The 18462-nt window shown below is 35.0% G+C and overlaps 1 protein-coding gene across 1 annotated transcript in view; it reads left to right on the top strand.

Annotated features, from left to right (window-relative positions):
- The window catches only part of NECAB1 (N-terminal EF-hand calcium binding protein 1), a 120805-nt gene that overhangs the window by 17430 nt on the left and 84913 nt on the right, over positions 1-18462 (top strand). The window contains exon 3 of the mRNA XM_004679741.2: positions 5923-6031. Within this exon, the coding sequence (XP_004679798.1) occupies positions 5923-6031 (109 nt within the window). The remainder of the gene's footprint in view (positions 1-5922; positions 6032-18462) is intronic.

Here is an 18462-nt window from a genome sequence, read left to right as displayed (position 1 = left end):
GAACAGGAGGTGAAAGAAAGAATTTCAGCTATGTGTGGTGCCCCTTTTCTATACCTAACACCTGAATCAACACATTTCACATCAGAGCGAAGTGAGTTACCAATGTGAACAGGATTCTTTACATTGGTAATTTTGAATTAACATTCTCTACAAATGACTAAATGTTCCTCCAACTAATGTTTTATCTGTCGTTCTATGAAAGGCTTAGTAAATGGGAGTGTGTTTTCTTGTTGCCTTTCTCTCAGTCTTGCATAAAATGTTAGAGTTAATTCTCCATGGTAATGACATTAAACAGATCTCTTTCACTAAATTAGAAGCATAATTTTTCTAGTCCTGACAAACTAATATACACTCATTTCCTCAAGATGAAGACAGTATTTTTTTCATATTCCCAACACAATTTCCAGTGACAAAAATATTTTGATTTAAGAAATAGCTGTACCGATAAAGTATCTAAATATTTGGCAGCAAATGTTTCATTTCTTACCTGGTTGATGGGCCTGCGGTTGATTTTAAATGAAAACAGCTTTGATAAGAAACTTCTAGAAATGTGTCCTAGGAAGTGTGCTCTCTGTGACCTCGGATGAGTTATTTAACCTTGCTGTATTTCAGTTTTCTTCTACTCCGTAAAAGTAAGGAATCATAATTAATTCATAAAATATCTTATGATGAATAATGTAAATTATTTTAAAACAACTATATATCATTGGAAGTTAGGAGGGGACTTTATTTAGAGAGAGGTTAGTGCACAGTAATATTAAATGACTTATACATGGTGATATGTACATTTCATAGAATGTGCTTTATCTATTAAAATTTAATTTAATAAAATATTAACATATTAGTAATAATGGTTCTGAACATACAATTTAGGACCTTATTTTTGAAACAAGGTTGCAACTTTTTTACTTCTACCTCCAAGACTGCTGTGTGTATGCACAGCATATGCTGCTATTTGTGGATTAAACTCAGTGATGCTTTCCAGGTGTTCATTATGTACCAGATTGCTGTTGTTTAGATGGAAGATGATCATGTTTAATCTTGGTAAACTACAGTATTTAAACCATTCAACAATGTTAAATTAATACATGAAAGGAAAGTCTATCTTTTGAAAACAATCATTTTTGAAGCTCACAAAAACTAGATTAAAATTGTAGTAGAAGATATGGGCAAGTGAAACTTGGAGGAAAATTGAAAGAGTATAAAGAGGCTTTTCCAAAAAAAAAAAAAAAACTACAAGGTGTTGACTGTACAAAACCTGACGACCTAAAGAAATAAAAATTTTTATTTTTAAGCAATCATATTAAATTCCCATTTTGTATGTACGTAGAAGAATAAGTGTAAGGAAGAATGGAAAATTGGAATTAAAAACACATCAATGCTGTTCATTTAGTAAGACTGAACTAGCGTATCCATCTTTACCAACTTACCTTTACCATTGTCGAACTCTTCTATGTACTAGCTACCTTGCTAAATGTTTTCCAGCTGTTGGTCACCTTTCCACTTAGCTCTCCAACAAATGTCTCCTGAGTGTTCTTGAAGTAAATTAAACTCATATAAAACTTCATGATGTCTCATGAAGGTGACTCTTTTTATCTAATTCTCTCACTTTTCCTTCTTCCCCCATCATAGACTCTTTTATTCAACTTTATTGAAATATAGTTGACAATTGTATATATTTAAGGTATACAATTTGATAAGTTCATGTAAAGATGTGCTCTTTTTAAAGATTTATTTGTTTATGCATACAGAACTGAGGCAAAGGCCAGAGGTGTAGGGGTGGTGAGAGGATTCACCAGAGACAGGGTGGGGAGCAGAACAGTTGATCGTGGAAGTACACTGCTGAGGGGAGCAGTGAGCAGGTCAGGAGAGGTCTGCAGTGCCATGTGGGTCACCTCTATGGCTGGGGATCAAACTTATGCTGAATTGGCTTTAGCTTCTTAGTGCTGTGCTTTAAACCTGCTGTTCCACCAAAGAGGGCCAAAGATGAGTTTTAAGTATTCACCACCGGGAGCAACTTAACATACCAGTCACCTCACATAGTTATCATTTACTTTCCTTTCATTTGGTGGTGAGAACACAGGATCTCCCCTTATCTGATTGCAAATATATAGCACAATATATGATAAAACATTGTCATACATTTGCTTTCCAGAATTTACTCATTGTAACTTAAATATTGTGCCCTTTGAACAACATCTTCCCATTTCACACTCTAACCCTCTGGAGTAACCACTGTTCTCCTCCAATATATACATTTTGCCTGAGGATACTGATTTTTCCTTTCTGTTCCCATTCCCTGTTTCTTCATGCCTCCTAGCTTTAGTGGTGTTCTTCCTGCTCAAAATGCCTTTTCCTCTTTACAAATCTTTTTTTTTTTTTTAAGATTTATTTATTGATGCATACAGAACTGGGAAAGGGTAGAGGTGCAGGGGTGGTGAGAGGATTCACCAGAAACCGAGTAAGGGACAGAACAGGCTGATGAATGAAGTACACTTCTGAGGGGGAGCAGCGGGTGGGTCAGGAGAGGTCTGCCGCGCCATGTGGGTCACCTCTGGGGCTGGGGATTGAACTCACACAGAAGCAGCTGTGGCCAGCTTGCAATGCTGTGTCCTAACCAGTTGCGCCACCAGGGAGGGCCCTCTCTTTACGAATCTTACCCCACAGATCCCTATTCTTCAATTATGTTCCAGGTGAAACGTCACTTTTAAGACCTTTACCCTGTCTCTTTACATCTGTATTAGTTTTCTTTTGTACATGTTCTCATAGTCCCCTCTATGCCCTGGGGTGGCCCTTACTTTACTGTATTTGCCTAGTCACTTGTTAAATCCTCTGCCATAATTATAAAATCCATAATCTATAGGCTTAACCACAAAACCATTTTGGCATAGAAGAGGATTTTGATAAATATTTGATGGTACTAGTAGATGGCAAATCCATGTTCAACACTCAAGATTTTCTTTATAATTTTGCCCTAAGCAATTGCATTCTGCTGTTTCCATCTTAAAAAAAAAAATTACTAGAAGTTGAAGTATAAGATCAGTATGATTTAAAATAAAGCAGAAAGGGATCAGCTCTGTTCAGAACAATTTCAGACAAAACATGTGATTTTAAAAGAAAAAGCTGAAAGCCTGTGGTGGCAAAAGTTAATACATTATCACAAGGCATCAAACTTTACAGAATTTGGCTGTTATGTAAGTCAAGTCAGTATAAATCCAGGTTTAACTGTGCTATTCCTTTTCAAAATAAAAGTTCAATAGGAAAATTGAGTTGAAATCGATTATTTTAATAAAAATTTATAATTGCTTCTTCAGTGCAGAACCAAAGTAAAAGAGGAATATTTTTCTCCCTCTCCTTTAAACCAAGGTAATACTTTTATTTATTATTAAGGCATCAAGGTTAGAAATATTCCAAAGTAATGTTTTACAATTGCTTGTTTAAAATTGGGGCGGCCTAAATTAAAAACTTCCAGGAATAAAAACATACAATTGAAAATCCTTTTGGTCCTACAACTCAAAGGTGTAATCCAGTACCTCCACTTTGTATTTTACATTATTTCCAATGCGCATTAGAAAACAAGGCTAAAAGCCATATAAACTCATCAAAAACGCTTGTTATTCAATGCTTTTATGTGATAGAATGTGTACTACTGGTGAACTTACTCATTGAAATTGCACAGCCGTATTCCAGACGCCCACTGTCCGCGCAGTGTATGGCCGCTGAAGTTCTGTCACAGGGTGACTCAGCTCACCTGAGGCCCATCAAGTATTCAGCAACAACAAAAAAAACATATTCCACCATAAATATGTATGTATTACATTTGTTACAGTCACAATACTAACATGGAAACAGTGGGTTGATGTCAGTTTTTATTTTCTTTCATTCTTTTTTAAAAGTAGATGAAAACCTTTCCCTTTTTCTCTTATACTTACCTCTGGTTGATGTCATTTCCCAGACTGATATGTTTTTTTTACCAAAATATGGAGATTCAAGGTCTAGAAACTATGCTAAGTCTAGGATATACAACAGGTTATAAAGAGCTTAAGTTTGAAATGGTCATTTGAAGCATGACACTAAAATAGCCCATCCAAAAGTAGAGACACAAAATTAGACGATTGTTGAGACTTGTGAATTAAACCTTGTTTCTCTCTGGGTTGCTGTGCTGTTTGCAATGACTGAGGTAGAACAGCTAGGCTGGCCCAAGGGGCCACTAGAGCCTAGAAACTTCCTGTGTCTGATTCAGATCAAGATTTTTATGCCTCCAGGCTATATGTGCTCAGTAAACTGTGGCAAGGACTGACTGGAAAATTGGTTTAATGCCTCTATTGATTTAAAAAACAAAATGAAATGCAATTTTAAAATGCTCAGGAGTCTTTTTATTTTGCCAATAAGAATTTTTGAAATGTTAAAGACTTTGAGTCCTTATCTGAACAGACTAAGTAATTCAGTGATTAGCTTGTTTTATCCTTATGCTAAGTGTAGTAGAAGGCATCACATATGTTGTTTAAATTCCAGATTTCTTGTCTGCCCCTACCTCCAAGACTTTTATAAATTTCTGATACTCAGGCAGGACCTAGGAGTCTGTATTTTAGCTGTCCTAAAGGTGGTATTTGGGCCATGTTTGAGAAGATAAATACTCTAAATAAACCTTAAAGATTCATCATTATTAAATCATACCTTCTTTTACTCCAAGATAAATTCTACAGTGTTGTTGGTAGGATCCCTTTATAGGAGTTTTGTGATTCAGGCAAGTTCCCTTTCAGAACTCGGTTGCCCCTTGTGAATGGAGTGGACCACACTTCCACTTAGAGTCCTTTGATGACTTCCTTGAGAGACCTGAAAAGCCAGCTCTAAGGATGCTTTTCTCTCCTTTATTTCCATTCAGTCCACCTGAATTTCTGTTGCTGTGTCTTGCAAACATCATATGACTTTCACTGTTATTCATGCGTTTCTTCTATCTCTGCTAATGTAGGTATTTCTGTTCTTCAGGACAATTCAAACTACTCATGCCCCCAAATGGAAAGATCTTTTATTACCCAAACTAACATGCATTCCAAAGTATGTTGCATGTACTCTGTTCCTCTGTGTAACATACTTACAATCATGTCTTCTATTAGATGCCAGGACTGCATTTCACTCCTATATCACTCAATAAGTAAAATGTGCTTGGCTTGAAAAGTATTTATTTGTTTAAAGAGTAAAGGAATGTACAGTTTCACCGGTAATAAGACCCCACCTCTTACCATCTGTTCTCTCAATATACACTATTAGATATCTGCTACTTACCTTGTAACCTGTTAAATCCTGTATATGAAAGAAAAATATCTAAATAATTTCTCTTTCTGGGGCTTTTACTTGATTGGGTATAGCCAGTTACATTGTTAAATGTTAATATTTACCATATAAATAAATGCTACCCAAACCATCTATAATATTTTATCAGGGTATACATATCTGCAGTCTGTGTACTAAAAAGTGTTACCAGTTTGTTTTAACATTGAATTATTCTTTGTTTTTAAATGCATATATGTTCATGCACAAACTTATGAGTACATTTGAACAAAGTTTTGAAAACTGAAAAAATGTGAAAACAGGCCCTCCCTGGTGGCGCAGCCAATTAAAGTGCAGCACTGCAAGCAAGCAGCAGCCGCTTTAGTGTGAGTTTGAGCCCTGGCCTGGAGGTGATCCACATGGTGCAGCAGACCTCTCCTGTATCACCTGCCTGCTGCTGCTCCCAGTAGTGTACTTGTCCATCTGCCTGTTTTGCTGCCCATCTGTCTCTGGTGAAGCCTCTCACCGCCTCTGTGCTTCTGGCCTTACCCCAGTTCCATATGAAAAAATAAATAAGTCTTTAAAAAGAAAAAAAGATATGAAAACAAAGATGAAATAACTTGCTTCTTTCTGTTTGTTCTTACATTTCAGATGATGGAAAATTATCCTTTGAAGAATTCAAAGCATATTTTGCAGATGGTGTTCTGAGCGGAGAAGAATTACATGAGCTCTTCCATACCATTGATACACATAATACCAAGTAAGTAAAGTCTTTATCATTGGATTCAGTAAATGAGATAAAAAGGATATGAAAAAAATACATGCTTCTGAAAGAGAGAGAGAAGAAAGATGTACAGGCAGATTTGATTATGCTTACCCATGTTTAATTTTGAGATGCTCCCTGTTTAATAATTGAAATTCTCTGAAGAACTGAAAACCGAACTATAAAACAATGATGTTCTATAGGGAGGTCTCCTAAAGTAGCTTTATTCAGAGTATAAAGCAAAAGTTAAATCATGAGTAATTCTAACTCTGTGATTAATAAGAAATTAGAATTCTATCTTGTGTCTTAGGTTGCTTCCTTTAAAAATTATCCGGAAGCCATTCTTTTATTAGAATGGGAGAAAGAGAAAATGCAGCAGTGCGGATGTGCTGAACTCCAAGTACTAATCCCTGAGAGTGGCCTAGAATGCAGGACAGAGAATTTTCTCTGGGTAATAAATGCAAAAAGTAATCCATCTATTTTATTTACTTTATGCATACAAATCGGTCTTCTGCATTAATATAACATTTATAACATTTCTATTTATAGTCTCAATATCCTTAAAAAAATATGAAATGATGAAGGATTTGGGATATAGAACAATAGAAATGTGCTGCTTGATTTGAGCAATTGACCCAAAGCACATTATTTGTGACCATTGTGATTACGGAATTTGAATGTGGAAACACACTATTTTAATCATGACTTGAGACCCATCAGTTGGTTTACTGCTTGAACATTCAGTATCTTGGTATATGCGTGCTGAAATAGTTCCAGGCAGTGAGCCAGCATGCCACAAGAATGCTCCTGAGCTACATTTAAACACAGATGTTTTCTTGAGGCAAACCAATAAAAAAATGAAAAGATTAAATTCACTTTACTCAAGTGGCTGAATATTTTATTATCAACCAATTTGTATTTTTTTTTTTTACTTCTGTTCGGTTTCATATTCCTTCTGAAATGGCTTAAGTTCTTTGTCATCAAAAATAGTATTAGCAGTTGACTTTACCTAAAGTTTCATTCTGTTCAGTAAATCTAAGCCTGCCAAGGTCCCAGTAGGTACTAATAACACAACATGGAAACAACTTCAATTTTTATGGAACACAGACCCACTACTTAATCCTTTCATTCTAGTATCATAAACACTATGAGTGAGGTGTGCCCAGATCACATTGGGATGACAAAAAGAAGATTTTAGTTAGGAAGGCTCAGGAATGTTCTTTAGGTAGCCAAGAATTTCTTTTATGGGATAGAAATTGACGAGACAAAAAAAATGAATGGGAGGATATTCTAGTTGCAGAGGAAAGTAAACAAAAAGCCCTGGAAGTATAAGTTGAGTGAGAGTAGCAAATGTTTTCTTATAACTGAATATCAACTGTAAGCCTAAAAATAGGAGAAGAATCTGGGTGGAATAGACTGTAGAAAGAGGAATTTGCATTCTGAAATTGCAAAAATGCTTCAACTTTAATATGTAGGCCAGAGAAGATGATAAATGAATTTAAGCAGCATCTTCATACATCATTGTGTCTCTACTGACTGATAAGCGTTAGGAGGTAATGGTGGAGGGAGACTACAGATGTTAGCTGAATCCTTTAATTAGTACTGAGGAATATTGTTTATGTGCAGAGAAAGGCAGTCAGGTGGTGCCATTCTAAGAAATGATACCTGAGTGAACAAACAGAACAGAAACTCCTTTTGGGGCCCAAATGTTGGAAATTGAACTGCTGATACTCTTTCTTCATTACAGTTATTATATTAAAATTTCAATGATATCCAGTTTTGGAAAAACTATTGAGAATATAGTTCCAGAATTAGATGTCAGGGAGATTTCTCAATATATTTTTTACCACATATAAATGAAAAAGTTTTATGTGTGCTATATATTTTGCCTTTTCCACATACTTTCTGAGAAAATATGCTCTTTATGTTCAACATACCCAACCGCCCTTATTTGATCAAAGGTAGACCCTACCCTGAAGGAGCCAATTCATAAATAATCTGGCACAAGTTATTCAGATTCATTGACTAATATTTATGTTGAATCGCAAGAGACAGAAATCTCAAATAAATGTCTACAACTGTGGTCCCTAAGGCTGCTTGGTGCTTTCTACTCCTGATACCAGTAGTTGAAGTTAACCTCAGAGTCCATTAAATCATTTGAGTCTATCCCTTCAATGCACTGTATTTTCGTGAGTTATTTGAGTAAGATTATGTTTCTTTCAAAAGTATGTTCTAAGGTAGTTTTACCTGAGCTGATTCCCGCCATCTATGGAAATCTAATTCGTTTTGCTGTGTTTGAAAATGTTTATTGACATTTATTTTGAAAATATTTGGAAAAAAAGAAGGCAAATACTAAGAATATGTCTTACTGGTCTTTAGTCTCATGAAGAGTATTCTTAAAATATTATACTTAATCACGAGAAGCAAATATTGCTTAGAAACATGATCATAGCTGTGTGCAACATAAAGAATTTTAAATATCAATGTGAAGTAAATATCTCTTATAAAATAACATCAAAAAGGCATCAGATAAACCTACAGATTTTCAGAGGTCATGGTTTTCTAAGTAGCTTTAAATGGAACACTGTAAGCAGAGTTATGCAATCATTTTTGAGAATAGTTTGACAAGTAAAAATTGCATATACTGGTACCTCTACACACATGTAGGTAGAACACATTTTTAATTTCCAGTATTAACTTCCTGAATTTTTTCTTCATTTCATTCATTCATTGCTTTGTTCTTTCATTGTAAAAAAATCAATATTTAAGAAATTATGTTAAGTACGTTACGAAAATATTTTTATATGCCCTTGAGACACTTAGTTCTTGTCAGTTACATTTCCTCTCATGGTGACAAGTGACCTATAACAATCAGAAAAGCATACCAAACACATGTTACCTCATGTTTGATGCTGTGAAAAGAGTCTTATATGACTGTTGGCTAGGTTAGCAGAATTTAAAGTCTGAGTCATAGAAAATGTTTTCAGTGTATTTCAAATCTAACCCATCAATCACATGTCCCTGTACATGAAGGAAAGTGTCTCAAGAGTTTTACTCTCCTTCCTGACTGCACAGTGATAAGCTGAAGCTCAAAACTTGATATATATAAACTCGTTTCAGTGAGAGTTCCAAGAATCATCCTAATTGTTTCATTCAATTTTGAGAGAATGAAAATTTTGCTGGAAATTACATTCTTCATCTATATGACCTAGAGATTTCATTTAGAACAGAGGCTTTAGAAATGAGAGGAACCCTGAATGAAAGTTGGAGAAATTTGAAGGTATCAAAAGGCTAATTTTCCATTACCTTTAAAATATTTTATTAATTGATTTTTTTCTATTATATTTGGACATTTGGAAAATTGCTATTTTTTTTCTTAAATAGAGTAATTGTATGAATGTGAAAAGGAAAACAACTTTATTTCTTTGGATGATTCCTGGAAAAATAGGTAGCATAGCAAAGGAAAAGAAGGTCAAAATGTAAGTTTTTGTTAAGACAGCCAAATATTGTTGCAACTTTATCTTTCTCAAGCTACATAAAGTAACACAATCTAATATTCTAGAATATTATAAAGAATGTAATATCTACCTTACTAAATGTTATGGTTCACAAAATTTTGGTCACTGAGCATCTAATATGCTCAGTGTTTATGTAAGACCCATTTTTAATCTCTCAGTCATTTTGTTGAAGCTTATTACAGTTTTTCCAGTTCCATAAAAGGTTGTTTAAACATACTTCTCTCCAAATTTTGTGACAGTCACTGTTTTGAAAAGAATACTTGAAGTCCTTTGCATTTAAGTTTAGAACAAAATAGCAATATTAGACAAAAAGTGATCCTCCTAGTATACTTCACTTTGAGTTCCAGATTGTTACAATAGACCACATAGTAGACCAGATGGAAGCTGTGCTCTTAGGTCAGTGTGAGCACAGAGAAGCTTCCCAGGGCCTGCAGATGGGAGCCTGCGACTTGATATGGATGAGTGATGTCTTCAGGTTAAGTATTCTTTATTCCAGGCTAAAATAATTTGGTGTAAGGGGGCACAGAGTAGTACTGAGATTTCAGCCCCATCCTTGTTAAAACACTGAAGCATACGAAGGTAACAAAATAACACCACCTACCACAAGAGCATCGTCCATCATAACTAGTTCTGAAAGTTTAAAAGCTCTTTGTTAAATGAAACTGATATTTTTCTCCCTACACTTCCACTTATTTTTATCTTAGGTCTGTTCTTTAGGGCCATGTGAAATATGAATAATTTATGACAAGTCTTTCTAGTACTCCAAGACAGTTCTTTTTTTTTTTTTTTAAAGATTTATTTATTTATTTATACAGAACTGGGGTATAGGCCAGAGATGTGGAGGGTGAGAGGATTCACCAGGGACAGAGTGGGGAGCAGAACAGACAGATCGAGGAAGTACACTGCTGAGGGGAGCAGTGGGCGGGTCAGGAGAGGTCTGCCATGCCATGTGGATCTCCTCCAGGGCAGGCGGGAATCGAACTCATGCGGAAGTGGGTTTAGATTCTCAGTGCAGTGCTTTAACCCGCTGCGCCACCAGGGAGGGCCCCCAAGACAGTTCTTACACACCAATGATGAGATAAATTCTCATAATATTTGGAGAGTAATGCTATCAAAGGGATTGTTCCAAACAGAAGAATTTTGTTTCTTCCAAACCAGGAAAAGTTGTTCATCTCATATTTGTGCATGAAAGTCAAATACTAAAATTGGATGAATTGGTGGACAAAGTCACTTTTTTCCTTTGACTCATCCATAATACTACCTAAGTAAATAAATTTTTTGACATAGGAAAAGAAGGCAGGATCAGTACCTAAGAAATAAGGTTGGTCTGAAAATCACATAGCAAACCTGCACTACAGTTTGAATAGACAGTCTATTAAACAGCAGGTAACGGGGGTCTCCCTATTAATATAGTCTATGCTCTCTTCAGCTTGAATGGAAAACTTTGAAAGTGGTACTGAGAGCTGCCTTAAGGAATATGGCAGGTCACAATCCCAGGCTCTAGGCTAAGGAAGTCTAGCATAATTAAGACATGCACAGTCAAAATATCAGTGAAGAGGGAAAAAAAAAGATATCACAAGAGTAAAGTAGAAAATCAAAGCCCATGCTATGGGGTAAAATGCAGTGGACAGACTGCAAAGGCCAGGGTTGAGTTTTAGCAATAGTTTTTGAGCAAAGGAAAGGATTTTCAAGTGTTCAGACAGGGATCAAACTAGCCCTGGGCAAACTAGCAGAGAGCACAAAGTCCAGATGGATTATTTCTTTCAGCAACATGATCAAGATTTAGCTATAAAGTCTAGGCAGTTGGCTGGTTTCTGTCCAGGCATTCAATAGCCTCCTAAGTAGATAGAGGCCAGCAGATGTTAGCTGACGCCTCTGGCTAATGATTTTAGTTCAGAATGCTCACATGCCAAATTAGGCATGGAGTCAGAAGGACCATGGTACTCTGATGTGAGAGAACAATATTCCTTTGACAATTTTACTAAACATCTCTTAAGTCCTACTTGGAAGTGATAGCAGGATAATATAGTAGGCAGTCTCTCACCGTTTGTGAGTGACAGAAACATAAACTAAGCTGATATAAAGAAATACTTAACAGGTTCATATGTCTGTAAAGTCCTAAGAAAAGCTTCATGTCTTTGGAGTCACATACCCAATGGTGGTTCTGAGACATTTGTCAACCATCACTCTCATCTCCTCTTTACCTTTGTTGACTGTTTTCTTGGGAAAACTGCTCTTCTGAGAGGTCAAGATGGCTACTAAAAGTTCAAGATTCATCTTTCTTCCAGCAGAACAAACTCCAGTGAAACTACTTTTCTTTCCTAGTAGTCTCAGAAAAATTCTGGTCCTGGAGCTCATACCATTTCCTGAGAAGTCACGGTTTTAAAAAGCAAGTATGGTGGGAAGGGAACTAGAATGCTGATATCAGAATAAGGGAGAATAAATGCTGTGCAGGCAAAACTTGACTCTCCTGCAGATCAAATAACTGCATACACAACCTCAAAGACATCCCTTTACCATCTCATGTTTTAGAGGAAAATGATTGGCTTTCCCAAGAAAACAGAGTACTTGGAGTTTGAAATCCAGAGAGTTCATACTGAGTGTGGGGTCAGTTAGGAAAATATGAAACCATGAGGCTTAAAGATCGAAGCTAGAGAAAGACGTGGTCCTGCCAAGCTGTCCAGGGTCCCAGCCACCTACACCTGTTCCCTTCCAGACCATCCAACTTTGTCTGTTCTTACTGTTCCTCTTTTCCTGCCTTCTGACTACTAGCATCCTGCCTATAAATGCTCTTTCATTGCACATGTGATCCTGTCAGAATTCTGAAACTTCAGGGATGGCCAAAATGCAGGCAGATTTTATTCCCAAAGTCTGTCTCCATAATCACATACTTTGTTTCTTATCTGTCATATTATCTTTATTTTTAAAAAAGTGGGGTGAACTGGTTAAGTGGAACACTAATTAATTAGATCTTATTCAGGTGTACTTTAAGCCACATTTTTAGAGACTGAAAACTAAAGTCTTACAATCTTACTAGTATTCATTCTCATCTATCACCAGGTTTCCATTTGGCCACAAGAACTAGCATCTAGCTATTAATTTTTCTGAAGATTCACCCATTTTTAGATACACTATTTACTTCAATAATGTCTAAAACCCATTTACATTCTTTGATCATCTGTAGCTCATAAAATCATAGAAAGAATAAAATAATTTCCTGAGAGTTTAAAAATTCCTTTCTTTCCTATGAAACATGATATTGGCACCACTTTCATTTCCTCATAAATCAGGTCACTCCACAATTTGCAATGATCATTGGGGTTTAAGATTCTTCCCTGAAGGAATCAACAAAGTCTACCATATGACTAAGAAGATTAGCATAGCTTAGAGGATTTATAAAGAGAATTTTAAGGAGATTTTCTTCAAGTGACATGGAAATGCTTTCTCTTTAGTTATAATTTCTGGGGGAAAAAAGGTCCCAGGTTTCTCTGATGAATATTGCAGACATGCCAAATCTTGTGGCCTAACAGGACTTACATAATTTCTTAAAATTATATAAACTTTTCTGAAAGAAAAGTTTAATTTTAATTGAAAAAGGGAATTCATTGAATAAGTGACAGATTCTTGCTTGCACTCTTTTATTTAACCTTTATAAAAACCAAATTAAAATATATTACTATTATGATCCTCTGCCTTTAGTTAAGCAGTCTGATACAGAATGTTAAGCAACTTGCCCAACATTGTACAAATGTGAAATGGTCTGCAGTTATCTTAGGACTATCTGAAAGCAAAATGTAAGCCTTTCTGTTGTCATGTCCCATTAGGTTGTTTTTTTTTTTTTTTTAAGTTTTTCTCAGGTTTTTAGCTATTTACTTTAGCTATTATCAGAAATCAAAATATTCCACTGCTAGTTTTAAAAGTCACTCTCAGGTATTTTTGATGAAAGGTGGTTAATTCCTTCCTACAGTAGAATATATTTGGATATACAGTATAGAGGTAATTGCTTTAATTACTGTCTTTATCTTTTCGCTTTTTATATCCATTATGTACGATTTTATAGTGTGGGAGTTGTACAATGTAGAAAAGTTGGCTTTTTCTCTGTGGACATTATTTCCAATCTTTGCACATTTTCCCTCCCTCCATCTTACCTTTGCAACTGGAATTCAACTTATACTTTCAACTGTGTTCCCTCACCCCATTCCACTCCATCATTTTGCATTGCTTCATTTTCCCCTTGCTGTTCAGTACACTCCCAGAGTTTCACTGTTTCGTTTAGTCATTTGTATTGAAGGCTTTAGCTTTCAGGCTTTTTCAGATCTTTTTATAGTTGTAATCTTACCTAGAGAATTATTTTTTGTTTGTTATCCCTAACAATAAAGAACATGAGTTCTCTTTTAACCTTAATTGAACTCTCTTCCCATCAGTAGCTAATGATGAAACAAAATTGACTACCTTTCCAAATTCCTGTCTACTGAGAAATCTATTTATTTATGTATATTATTTATTCACATAAATTTAGTTTGTTTTTCTTACCTTGTCAGTATTCACCAAACGGATGAAATAAAAACCGTAAAAATTTAACCCCAATCTTCTAAAAATACTTGGTGCACACTATTTCCAATACACCAATAAAGTTTTGATTAATTTGCTTCCCATTGATTCCCAGAGCCTAGCACAGTGTCTAGTATATATTGCAAGTTCAAGGAAAAGACATAGATTCCTTCTTCCTCTTATCGTATGTTGTACACTTCACTTGAATAACCTTGTCTCTCTCCTCTGCCTAGTAAAGCTTTACAGAAATAAAGGGTTATTCAACTCCATGAAAAGCAGTGTTGCAATGTGGAAAGAACTCAAGATCTAGTCAAGGTTATGTTTAAATGCTTACACTCTCTGCAATGATTAGCAGTAACTATAAGCATCTACCACAAAATAATAGTGATAATGATAATGATTAAGATGTGTTCACTGACCTTATCTCTTTCCTGATGGTTCTCCAATTTTTTTTATAATTATAGTTTATGCCTTTGTAAGGTACCATTTAAATGCATGATGTTATTATGGTTTTTTTTCTGCTAATTATATCGTTAGTATGTTAGTCTTTTCTTCAAATTCAAATCATAAACTCTTTTGAGGTAAATACATTGTTACTTTCTTCCATCAATTGCTATCATGAAGTCAATAAGGATTCAGCTGGCTGACTGCTATAAGAAAGGTTATATTGGTTAGATATAAGAAGGCATGCAGAGGTACATTGCAGGTGGCTTTTTAGACCAACTGACCACAAGAAAATTGATGCCACTGACCAGTCATGTCAAATAAAATAAAACTATCTTTTTTTGTTGTTGTTGGGAACAAAGTAAATTAGAGTGCTAGCTTTGGATGCTCAATTCAATGTAAACGGTTTTAAAGGTTATTTCTTTTAAAAATTGCTATCTACACCCATGAATTAAAAGTTATGAAAGGTAAATGCAGATAATTTCCTTCTTTTAGGAGACTCAACACATGTACTGTTAAGAATTTCTTTGTCCCAATATGTTTAGTGGATCTGCAAGTATATTTTTTAAAAGGTTTCCAATGCTTAAAAAGAAGCTCTGCTGAAAATAATATAATTTTTTTCCCCATTTTCCAAAAGGAGGAGCAAGAACTTTTAGTAGTTAACTCAGAGGAGGAAAGCTGAGAATGGGTATCTGCTACATATAACTGTTCTTGACTCATGCACTCATGAGTTTAATAGTTTAATTTTATTTTTAAATATTTCTGGGAGTTATTTTTAATCAACTTTAAATTTAAGACAGTGATTCAGAGTAATAAAAAATTTACATGTGGCAGTCCAGAGGGTTTTGATCACACATAATTAATTTTCCTTCCATCTTCCTATCCACACAGCCATCAGGTTGAAATTAATAGGTATAGACTTGAGACTGGCACAATGAGTTTCATTTCCCTGTCCTTATTTTTTTTTAATTGAGAATAGTTTCCAGCTGAAAATTCAGATTGTCAAACTTGACAGCCATTATTCTAGTTGAGCTTGTAGCTTTCAAGAAATTAGTCATTCTTTCCCTACTTATTCATTTATTTATTCAACAAGTATTTATTAATCATATTCAGTGGATACTATGTGCCATGTATTATGCATAAATGAATAAATATTACCTCATATTTATGGTAAGTCTATATATTGATAGATATGTTGTTTTCCAGATCTCTCACAGAGGGCTGACTTTTTTGCAAAAGTGGAATCATTAACCCCTACTATGATTGAAAAATGTGAAAAGATATTCTTGTTTGCTAATATGTCCTTTGCCATGCTCAGGGTCTTTATAATAATGAATTCTTCATGGTAAAACACTTGTTTATGTTATTGTGTGAACAAACTATCTTTTAACAAAAATTAGATTGTCTGAAAGTTACTAGTAAGAGATTTGTTTTTAATAATAAAGATTCATTTTTAATAATAGTTTCAAAAACCATAGGCTCCTAGGTTCTGTATTTCTGGAAGACTGCCTTACTTTGTCCAAAGGTCGACCATTTATTGAAATAATACAGATAAGAGAAATGAATGAAACCTCATTACTTGAAAAGTAATTGACCAAGATCCTTTCTATAGACTCAGAAATTGAATAGGAAGAATTACCATTTGACCTTTACTTTAAAAATTAAATAGAAATGAAATTTTATCTACTGTCTCTCAGTTCCTATCTCTGGTTTCGTTGGTTTTTTTTTTTTTTTCCTTTCTCTCTTTTCTTCCTACACTAGATTTTGAGAAATTGTTGTGTCTGTACCACACTTTATTTACATTAAAATGGATTTTAACTGCATTCCATTCTTTGAATTTTTTGTTCTATTTACTACATTTTCTCTTTGTATTTCTACTTGAATGCAAATACTTAAATTTGATTTTGAATCTCTAATCCAAAACTTTTGCTCTTCAGGTTATATTTCAAAGTCTCTTTATCATCCATGGAACTAAATGTAGCTGTGTCCAGCCTGGCTCATAAAAACTTAAAGGGATGATGTCTTTAAAATAGAGTGTATTCAGAAAAATATATTCCAGTGAAAATATTGGAGAGGTTTTTTTTTTAATTATTACTTGCTTTTGATGAAGACATGAAGAATGTTGTCTTTATTATTTTATAGCTTCTAATGAGAATATTATTCTCTTACGTTTGATTGTAACTATTCTTTAGGATGAAGAAAATAATCTAGATTCCAAAGTTTGAAATAGAAATCCCTCTTTGACAAATTATAGAAATTTCTGTCCTTGATTTATTATTTAAAATTTTTAGTACAGGGTTTTTTAGCATATAGGGTAACTGAAGCAATGGTTAATACATTGTATCAGTCATTCAGTGATCTCTGCCATAACAGCAGAGAACCATCACAAGAAACTTACCTTCCCGCTTAACTTCTACACCAAGCAAGTCACCAATCTTATAGGAATAATTTTATATCAACTCTGATATAGCAAAACAAGTTTAAATATTGCTAGAAATTACCACAAAAAAATGACATTTTTTTTTGTAATTCAAGTAGACAGGATCATGGAGATTAGGGAGATAAGGAAACTATCAAAATTGAACTCTGAAGTCAGCTTGTGTCTGAAATTTGTTCTTGTTCATAGAAGCTAAGCTTAGCAAGAATTACTCAGAGCTTACTGTGTGCCAGGTACTTTGTTCAGCTCTGCATACATAGTGATAAACGAGATATTTATAGTTTAGTAGAGAATATAGAAAAACAATAACTTGATAATATGACAGGGAAATATAACTACTTTGGGGTTAGGGGAGTGAACTAACCTGTAAAAGAGTTAATCAGGACCTCCATGACTTTAAAACTGTGTCATGAAGTATTATCAAGAAGAGGTGTGGATAGGGGGTGGATATGCGTGTGGATAGTTTCCAGCTAGGAGCCTATGGAAGCTTTTAACTGAGAGAGAGTGTGCCAGGCTGGGAGAAACAAAGGCAGTCAGTAAGTGCATAGCATCAATTCAGGGACACAAATGTGAGTGCTCCCTGAAAGGCAAACTGGGGTACAGTTGTGAAGGCCTTGTGAACCAGTGGGGGATTTGCCTTTCGACACTTTGGTCGCTGCTAGACCAGTGAAAGATCTTATACATGGAAATGATTGGATTGGGTTTATGTTTTTTAGAAAGCTTAATCTCTCCAAAGTGAATTGATGGGAGGTAACAAGTCTGGAGACAGAACAGTTTAGAGAGTACCTCAGCTGCAAAAAAAAAAAAGTTTGTTCTAACAGCAGTTTGAAAATCTATGCTCTGATGTTTCTGAGTTGGCATAAATCTTTCTGATCTGGAAAAAATTTGAATAATTACTCTGACTTTGCGAAGTAATAGTAATGGATCATTTACCATGCGCCAGAACTAGTTGTAAGCATTTCCTATCCATTTAATCTCTACACCAGACCTAATATCGGCCAACCCAGATTGAGCCTATTTTGCACATAAGGAAACTGAAATGCAGCAAAAATGAGTAACTGCTCCAGTCACACAGAAATTAAAGAGTAAGCTTCTACTACCTGGCTCTTAACCTCTTCCCCACAACTTCCTGTTCATTGTGTTTTTTATTCTATCTATTAAGACCTGGTCAGGCAAACTTTCCATTGTTTTACTACCTTTGAATATTAGTGGAGCTAATAATATTTTCTGGCAGAAAATTGAAAAAATCCATGAAACAATTGTTAAAAAGCAGTTTAGTCTATCAGCCAGGAATGTGCTACATACATATGCAGTGAGTGTGACTGGGGCTCCCAGTAGGAGTGTCTGTGAGTATAGTCACAGATCTGCTGCCTGTTGCTGCCTCTGGCCTTGTGTTCTCTGCATGCTGTCCTGACTCTTCATGGAGGATATTACTGGCATTTGTGGTGTGGGCACTGATGCCCTCAGTTAATAGAAAG

This window comes from Condylura cristata, unplaced genomic scaffold (genome assembly GCF_000260355.1).
Source record: "Condylura cristata isolate star-nosed mole 26May11 unplaced genomic scaffold, ConCri1.0 scaffold00009, whole genome shotgun sequence".
Taxonomy (NCBI): Eukaryota; Metazoa; Chordata; class Mammalia; order Eulipotyphla; family Talpidae; genus Condylura; species Condylura cristata.
This window is presented reverse-complemented; position numbering and strand designations above follow the sequence as displayed.